The following is an 8,506-nucleotide window of genomic DNA, read 5'->3' on the forward strand; positions in this document are numbered from 1 at the left end:
ACGGCCTAAAGGAACTGTGTTGGTCTCCTTTATGCTGCTAAGACTCCCCTGACCCAGTGGGGCACAGGACCTCTGGGGATGGTGGCAGTGAATTCTGTGGATCCTGTGGGTTGTAGGGTCAGACCTACCTAGATCAGGCTGATCCTGACACATCCCACAGATGCTCAATAAGGTTTGGGTCTGTTGAATGTGGAACCCATGTGAACAGCTTAGCTCTGTCGTGTTCTCTGGGTCACTCCTGAGCAGTTTTTGCAGTGTGTCGAGGTGCATTGTACTGCTGAGGGTAGAAACTGGCATCAAGGTCTGCTGTCGCAATGGGGGTTTGGGGGTTGGTTGACCTGCAATGTTTAGGTGAGTGGTACATGTCAGGACATGAATGTCAGAACTCAAGGTTTCCCAACAGAACATTGCAAGATGATTGATGGTATTCACTTCACCTGTCAATGGTCATAATGTTGTGGTTGATCGTTTATATTAGATCTCATGCAGTATCCTGGGAGAAATGGATGAAAAATTAAAGCAGAATTACCACAGTATAGAAGTATTGTAACAAGTAAAATTAAAAATTTGACCTCATCAACAAGTATTTAATGTGACAAAAATGAAAATACTCATTACTCACAAGGAATGTGTTCTATTACTACATTATGATTATAGTGTGCTACTTTAAATATACCACTGTGTAGCTTCTGAATTAATTCCTTGGAATACTTTGCATCCCATTTTAATTTTTATAATAATACAGAATCAAGAAAACATTTGCCTCTGATGTGTTGTCACATATCCAACACATTTCACTGGTATTCACACTCCATGGTGCTAATTTTAGCATTCTGTTTGTCCTTCTTCCCTTTTGTACACTCCCACTCACGGTCATTCACATCCACACCTGATGTGGAAGCCAAGTGCTGGTTCATGCGCTAACTAACAGGAGTACAGATAAAAGGAGAGGACAAACAGGGTGAAAGGTGGTGAGCAGAGGTCTTCTATAAAAGCCAGTTAGTTCAGGGCCAGACTGTGGCAGCAGACAGGTGCACCAGCAGGTGAGTGGAAACGCACACACACAATCACAGATGGTACAAACAAACTGTTCTCCTTCCAAGTGAGGGCCCGAGCTGTTAAAGCAGGTCTACATGCGTTACACCACACACTGCCTTGTTCAATAAAAATCTATTCATTTGTATGTTTTTCTATTTAACTGCAGAGGGCTGTTGAGGATCCACGTTTAATCCAGAATGAAAACTTTGGGGACTTTGTGCGCTCTTCTTCCGCTCCTCCTTTCTGTGCGTGCAGATGTTGTGGAACATTTTGAGGTTTGTGCTCTTATTTACAGCCATTTTAAATCTTAAGAAACATGAATGCATTGTGCAACACTTACTAGCTTGTATCATTTTGTTATTTTTCAGGATCAGTCAGAGTGTGTGAAATACTTTTATAAAGAGAAGGTGCCGGAGTGGGGAGCTTCTACACCTGGAGTTGCCCGCCTCTGTCAGCGCTTTGTCAACAGGTAGGAGACACCTTACAGCTACATAGTGCACTACATTCAGCACTACAATGTGATCTTCTATCTTTTTCATTCACTTGCAGGATTTGAACCCTAGTATATGCATTGCTCTAGTGCTGCAACTTTTTCCTTGGTTTATGCTTTCCATGGTAACACTTCTGATCTCCCACTCACTATTCTTAATCTTTTGCACCATCAGGTACCACTTTGCCACGCTGTATGACACCAATCACCGCATTGCTGTCTACTCTGCCTACCAGTTCCAGCCCAGTAATGGAGGCGGCAGAGAGAGCAGGTGGTTTGTGGAGCCTCAGGTTGGTGCTGCACATGATCATGTATATCAAGTATTGACAGGACTAAGGCTTGTAATGTTAGCTCTCTGTTCTTTTACCAGATGAGCTGCAAGGAATCAACCATTTACATTATGGGTGGACAGCTTTTGTATGTTAAAATCTCAAGGTTTTTCATGTGCCTTAGCTGGTCAATAAGTCCTGGCAAGCAGAGATGAAGGATGGCTACTGGCTGGGGAGGGACTACCCTGGGGTTTACCTCGGAGAGAAACAAGCTCTGAATGAGGACTTTACTTACTCTGGCTTCGACCGTGGTCACCTCAACCCCAACGGACACCATGCAGGTAACGGAGGCTGAGCATACACTACTGTTCAAAAGGTTTGGGGTCACTTTGAAATGTCCTTAGTTTTGAAAGAAAAGCAGTTTTTTTTTTTTTTTTAGATAACATTAAATGAATCAGAGATGCAATCTAGACACTGTTAATGTGGTAAATTACTATTCTAGCTGGAAATGACTGATTTTTTAATGGAATATCTCCATAGGGGTACAGAGGAACATTTCCAGCAACCATCACTCCTGTGTTCTAATGCTACATTGTGTTAGCTGATGGTGTTGAAAGGCTCATTGATGATTAGAAACCCCTTGTGCAGTTATGTTAGTACATGGATAAAAGTGTGAGTTTTCATGGAAAACGTGACCCCAAACGTTTGAACGGTAGTGTAGGTGTTTTATAGGAGGTGAGACAGTAGATGGCACCGTAACACTGGAGAACTCTGATGCAAGTGTTCAGTGTAGCAATCTAAAATGTAGTGAGTGACTGTTGCTATATTCACGATCATTCAAAGTCACATCCATGTCTTTTAGGTGAATTACAGTTTGCTTGTTTTGCAGATGGATTTAGCAAGGACTTAGGAATGCCATTCTAAATGAAGGAAAACTGACAGCAATTTCTGTGTACTAAAGTTGATCACGTCTTACAGCTAAACTTCACCCAAATCTGTATAATAGAGCACAGAAAAATCATTGCTTTATTATTTCTGGACCACAGTCTGCTGAACTGAGAGTCAGAAGCGCATCTGAGATGTGTGTTGTCATGGCAACCTTAAGGCTGCTTTCTGGGAGAGAGAGAAAAATCTGGAATCTCAGTCTGAAATCACAAGTATGGCAGTAATAATATCTCATGACATTTGCAGATGCTTAATCACAAACTGTTAAGTCTATTTTCTAGTTATGTATATTTTACATGAAATAGAATTATGAGCAATTATGTACTTCTGATTATAAAATTAATATTTTTACTATCACATTTGCCCTCATACCTGTCCAGGGTGTCCCCTCCCTTCGCCTGAGTCAGTTAGGATAGGCTCCAGCACCCCCTGCGACCCTAATGAGGATAAAGCGGTGTATAGAGAATGAATGGATGGATTTGCCCTCATTCTGCATTCATTAAATATTTTATGATCTCAATTACATCGTGTAGAGAGGTGGAGCAGTGGTTAGCACTCTCACCTCACAACAACAAGGTTGAGTCTAACTGTGTGGAGTTTGCATGTTTATTTCTGTACCTTTGTGGATTTTCTCTGGCTTTGTATTTTAACCTTCTCTTCTATTTTGCCTACAACTAATTAATTACTCAGAAATTTGAAAGTTATTTTGGTGACCATTTGAATTGAATTTTGAGGGTGACTAACTCACTATCTCCCTGTGTCACCCTTACACCACCTTTCTTTGGATCTGCAAAATGTAATCTTTTTTCTTAATAATTCAGTGTATTTCTCTATTCCGGCTCTTGTGCAGTTCCTAGTCGCAACGCCACCTTCACCCTGACCAACGTGGTCCCTCAGAACCCCAAGCTGAATCAGAACTCCTGGAGGATCCATGAGTCCGACCTCACCAACCTTTTCAAAGCCAAGTGCTCTAAGGCCTTTGTGCTGGTTGGTGCTATTCCCTCCGCAGAAAATTGGATCGTCAAAAACAATGTGAAACGTGTCAACATCCCAGACTACCTGTGGAACGCCTACTGCTGTGTGGACAACAATGACAAACCCATTCAGAGTGGTGCTGCCACAGCAAGAAACACAGAGGACAACTGGGTGGAGAAGCTGTCTCTGGCTGAACTGGGAGAATTCCTGCAGCAGTTCTCCAATGAGCCAGTAGGGGAGCTGTTTTACAACAACTGCAGCGCATGAAAGGATGAAAGTTGTCAGCTGTAATAAAATTCCTTACAGGATAAGCAAGAAAAATGTGTGAATACTGATTTAAATAACAGTGATTTGTTGTCCCTGGAATAGCCATCAGACTCTTATCTGAGGCTGAACACACGTTAATAGAAGGAAACCAAAAATATTGTGGAGAATGTCTCTGCTGAAGAACTAAAACATCATCCTACAATAAAACTTTAAAACTTTGTTGATGCATTTAAATTACAATTTGTCTTCAATCTCTTTTTTTGTTAAGTTTCCATCTGAGTCAGATTTCTTTTAAAAATATGGTGAACTCAATAACACCTTTAGCTGGTTGACTCATCTGCAAAAGTGATTTACAGACATTTAAAAAAAAAAAAGAATTCACATCCTCCATTTTAACAGAATACTTACATTCTACCATCACAACCACTCTAACTGAACCCTTGTCTTCATGTGAGCTGGTTCCCAAAAACTTTTAAAGCCAAATTTAACAAAATTGATGCCCTCTAACCCCTCTTTGTTTCCAGTCACTACACTAGTGTCAACACATTTCTCATATTTACCAGCACTTTTCATACAGTAAATCTCAGAAATAACATTTTTTTACACAAGGGTTTTCTAATCATCAATTATCCTTTCTACACCATTAGCTAACACAATTTAGCGTTAGAACACAGGAGTGATGGTTGCTGGAAATGTTCCTCTGTACCCCTATGGAGATATCAGGGCCGGAGTGGGACTCATTTTCAACTCTGGGCTTTCATGCCTCAGACCGGCCCACTTTAGATCACGACCTATTACTATTAAAATCATGTAATTCTAGCCTTGTCTTGAAATTCAGTGTGTTTTTCTAAAATATTTCCAATTCAGTGCAAGCAAGCGTTGCTTTACAATGAGGATTTATTCCAACATGAGTGCACATCTCCAACATTATTCTTTACAACAATATCATAATCTATATTCTGTTCAAATAAGTGTTCAAGGGTATCCAAACCTTAAAAATGAAATAAAAGAAGAAATAAAACATTAAATCAAAAAAATAAAAAAATAAAAACAAAGGTGTTGCACTTTCTAATATGAGAACATCAGTTAAAGGGCTAATCTCCAACACTATTCTTTACAACATCACAATGTCCTTTTTTGCAATATCAATATCAAGCAAATTAGTGTTCACAGATATCTAATCCTCATGAATAAAGAATAATTATTGCACTGTTGTTCGCTCTGTTCCAACAGCTCACCATCACTGGCTCTGCCTCTGACACTAAATCACATTTTTAAAATGGTCAAAATTCTCCAGCACAAATCTCCCCTTTTTACAAAGCTGTCAGGTCAGTTTCATGAATGTAGAGCTGAATCATCTCGCATCTCAGGACACTTCGCATATAGAGCAGGTCTACACCAGACTCTTCATTATATTCATTCTCGTAATATTCACTCAATGAACAATCCTACCTCCCACTCTGGACTTGTGGCTCTTGGCTGCTGCTTGGTGCTGGATCTTTCTTCTAACTCTGAGGGGCTACAGGACAAAGTTTCCCAGCATCATACTATTATTTAAATTATATAACGTTATGTTTTACGCCACAGTGACACACGATTAATTGACTTGATAATTAACTTGAACGGTGGTTTGCAAAGTTCAACAAAGTCTGTATCCGTTTCCTCGGCCTCATTTGTCGTTTCAAACCACGAGCTTTAGTGAAAAAGTTTCCAATTTCTGCACATTCGGCTGCGTCTGTTTCCAGACCTTCTCCACACCATCCTTGCTCTTCCTGTTTTCATCTTTCAAACATCTCTGACCATGTGCATGGACGTGCTATGTCACGGTGCGTCTGCAAAAAAAAAAAAAAGCCGTCAGTGGAGGCGGCCCAGGAACAGCGGGAGCAGCAGAATGATCAACCCAGTCCCATGACTGAACACCGACCCTGAACCCAGGAATTGTCCCGGTCCTCCCGATTAGCCACCCCGGGCCTGGTGGATATTCCATTAAAAATCTGCCGTTTCCAGCTAGAATGGTCATTTACCACATTAACAATGTCTAGACTGTATTTCAGAATCAGAATCAGTTTTATTGCCAAGTAGGTTTTTACACTTACAAGGAATTTTCTCTGGTGCTCTTGGTGCAAGTACAGATAAAATAGTATGTAAAGAGATGTAAGAATTATAAAATAAAATAAACAACAGACAAGGTATACACAGTTACTACTCAGTGGTAATTGATATAGTTAACAGAGCTGATTTGCAGTGGCACGGGCAGTGTTCAACAGCGATGCAGCAGAGGGGAAGAAGCTGTTCTTGTGGCAAGAGGTTTTAGTCCTGATGGACCGCAGCCTCCTGCCTGAGGGAAGGGGTTCTAAAAGTTTGTGTCCAGGGTGAGGTCGGCCAAGATCTTGGTTGCCCGCCTTAAAGTCCTAGAGGTGTACAGGTCCTGGAGGGATGGCAGGTTACAGCCGATCACCTTCTCAGCAGAGTGGATGACGCGCTGCAGCCTGCTCTTGTCTCGAGCGGTGGCTGCAGGGTACCAGACGGTGATGGAGGAGGAGAGGATGGACTCTATGATGGCCATGTAGAAGTGCACCATCATAGTCTTTAGCAGGTTGAACTTCTTCAGCTGCCTCAGGAAGTACACCTTCTGCTGTGCCTTCTTGGTTATGGAGTTGATGTTCATCTCCCACTTCAGGTCCTGGGAGATGATGGATCCCAAAAAGCGGAAAGACTCCACGGTGAGCACTGTGGAGTCAGAGAGCTTGATGGGAGCAGGGGGGGCTGTGTTCCTCCTGAAGTCCACCACCATCTCCACTGTCTTCTGGGCATTGAGCTCCAGGTTGTTCCTGCTGCACCAGGTCACCAAGTTGTCTACCTCCAGTCTGTAAGCAGACTCATCCCCATCAGAGATGAGTCCAATGACGGTGGTGTCATCTGCAAACTTGAGGAGTTTGACGGACTAGTGCCTGGAGGTGCAGCTGTTGGTGTACAGGGAGAACAGCAGTGGGGAAAGAACACAGCCTTGGGGGGAGCCAGTGCTGATGATCCTGGTCTCGGAGACTTGCTTCCCCAGCTTCACATGCTGCTTCCTGTCAGATAGAAAGTCTGTGATCCATCTGCAGGTGGAGGCAGGCACACCCAACTGGAGGAGCTTGTCCTGGAGCAGGGCAGGGATGACTGTATGAAAAGCAGAACTGAAATCCACCAACAGGATCCTGGCGTAGGTTCCTGCTGAGTCCAGGTGCTGCAGAATGAAGTGGAGAGCCAGGTTGATGGCGTTGTCTGCAGACCTGTTGGCTCTGTAGGCGAACTGCAGGGAGTCCAGAAGAGGGTCTGTGATGGCTTTTAGGTGAGGAAGCACAAGGCGCTCAAAAGACTTCATCACCACAGAGGTCAGAGCGACAGGTCTGTAATCATTAAGTCCAGTGGGTCTTGGCTTCTTCGGAACAGGGATGATGGTGGAAATCTTGAAACAGGTTGGAAAGTGGCATGTCTCCAGTGATTCATTAAAGATGTCAGTGAAGACTGGAGACAGTTGATCAGGACAGTGTTTCAAGGTGGAGGGGGAGCCAGAGTCAGGTCCTGCTGCTTTGCAGGGCTTCTGCCTCTTGAATAGCCTATTGACATCTCTCTCCTGTATAATGAGCTGGGTCTCTGAGCTAGGAGGGGTCTGGAGTGTTAGGGTGCTTTCACACCTGTTAGTCCGTTAGAGTGGTTCGTTTGGACCCAAAAGTTGTTACAATGTTGCTAATTTCAACTGGTTCGGTTCGCATTCACACCAGTGTTTTCGCAGTTGAACCAACTACGATGAATGTTATATCTCCCCCTAGTCGTTTGGCGGCGCTGTTCACAAAGATAATGACGTAGGTGAACGCTGATTGGCGCAGCATGTGAAGAGGGAAAAATCCCAGAAGAAAACAACAGGCTGGTTTATTCGTAAACAATGAACTATGTTCTCCTGTTCCTTCTTGTTGCCAAATATTCGTATCATTGCTTTATGCAGCAAGCACAAATACTGCTGTTGTTCCAGCATGAAGCTCGCATTCGGTACGAGAACATTACACAGTCGTTTTTGGCACGGAGAAGATGCATTGCAAGACGTTATCGTTATCCCAAAATTCCCCGTGCAGGTTGCTATGGCAGCTCCCGTAGACCAAAAAGTCTGCTGCGCCATCAAGCCGGTCCAAATGGAGACAGGTTTGTGTTCTCACCAGAAGCGAACCGAACTGGAGTTCACATAGAAGCGGCCCGAGACCACCCCTCGAAGGTGGTCTCGGTCCGGTTGTTTAGTCCGCACCAAAAACATCTGGTCTGCTTTCACACCAGCCCAAACGAACCGTACTTGCTAGTGTTGCGGACTCCAGTCCGCTTTAAGCGGACCAAAAGGCGTATGTGTGAAAGCACCCTTAGACTGTGGGAGGCTCTGAGCCCCTGCTGGGGTGTGGGGTATGGGGATGGGGTCGTCAGCTGACCATTGCCTTTCAAAGCGACAGTAGAACTCGTTCAGCAGGTTTGCCTGGCACAGGTCGTTGGTGGA

At 43.5% G+C, this 8,506-nt stretch overlaps 1 protein-coding gene across 1 annotated transcript; it reads left to right on the plus strand.

Annotated features, from left to right (window-relative positions):
- Window positions 1-895: 895 nt before the first annotated feature.
- On the plus strand, window positions 896-4,224 carry si:dkey-243k1.3 (endonuclease domain-containing 1 protein-like). The gene is made up of 6 exons (XM_051958100.1): window positions 896-1,043; window positions 1,205-1,313; window positions 1,407-1,507; window positions 1,704-1,818; window positions 1,982-2,138; window positions 3,593-4,224. Exons 2-6 carry the CDS (start codon window positions 1,236-1,238, stop codon window positions 3,982-3,984), a joined length of 843 nt encoding a protein of 280 aa, XP_051814060.1. The 5' UTR covers window positions 896-1,043; window positions 1,205-1,235; the 3' UTR covers window positions 3,985-4,224.
- The last annotated feature ends 4,282 nt before the right edge of the window (window positions 4,225-8,506 follow it).

The sequence above is a fragment of the Acanthochromis polyacanthus genome, chromosome 13 (genome assembly GCF_021347895.1).
Source record: "Acanthochromis polyacanthus isolate Apoly-LR-REF ecotype Palm Island chromosome 13, KAUST_Apoly_ChrSc, whole genome shotgun sequence".
In the NCBI taxonomy this organism is placed as follows: Eukaryota; Metazoa; Chordata; class Actinopteri; family Pomacentridae; genus Acanthochromis; species Acanthochromis polyacanthus.

Bases quoted from the DNA above. Each gene is read 5' to 3' on its own strand.
- si:dkey-243k1.3 (XM_051958100.1), top strand. From the start codon at position 1,236: ATGAAAACTTTGGGGACTTTGTGCGCTCTTCTTCCGCTCCTCCTTTCT. The intron at 1,314-1,406 runs GTTTGTGCTCTT...GTTATTTTTCAG, and splicing joins ATGTTGTGGAACATTTTGAG to GATCAGTCAGAGTGTGTGAA. The intron at 1,819-1,981 runs GTTGGTGCTGCA...CATGTGCCTTAG, and splicing joins GGTGGTTTGTGGAGCCTCAG to CTGGTCAATAAGTCCTGGCA.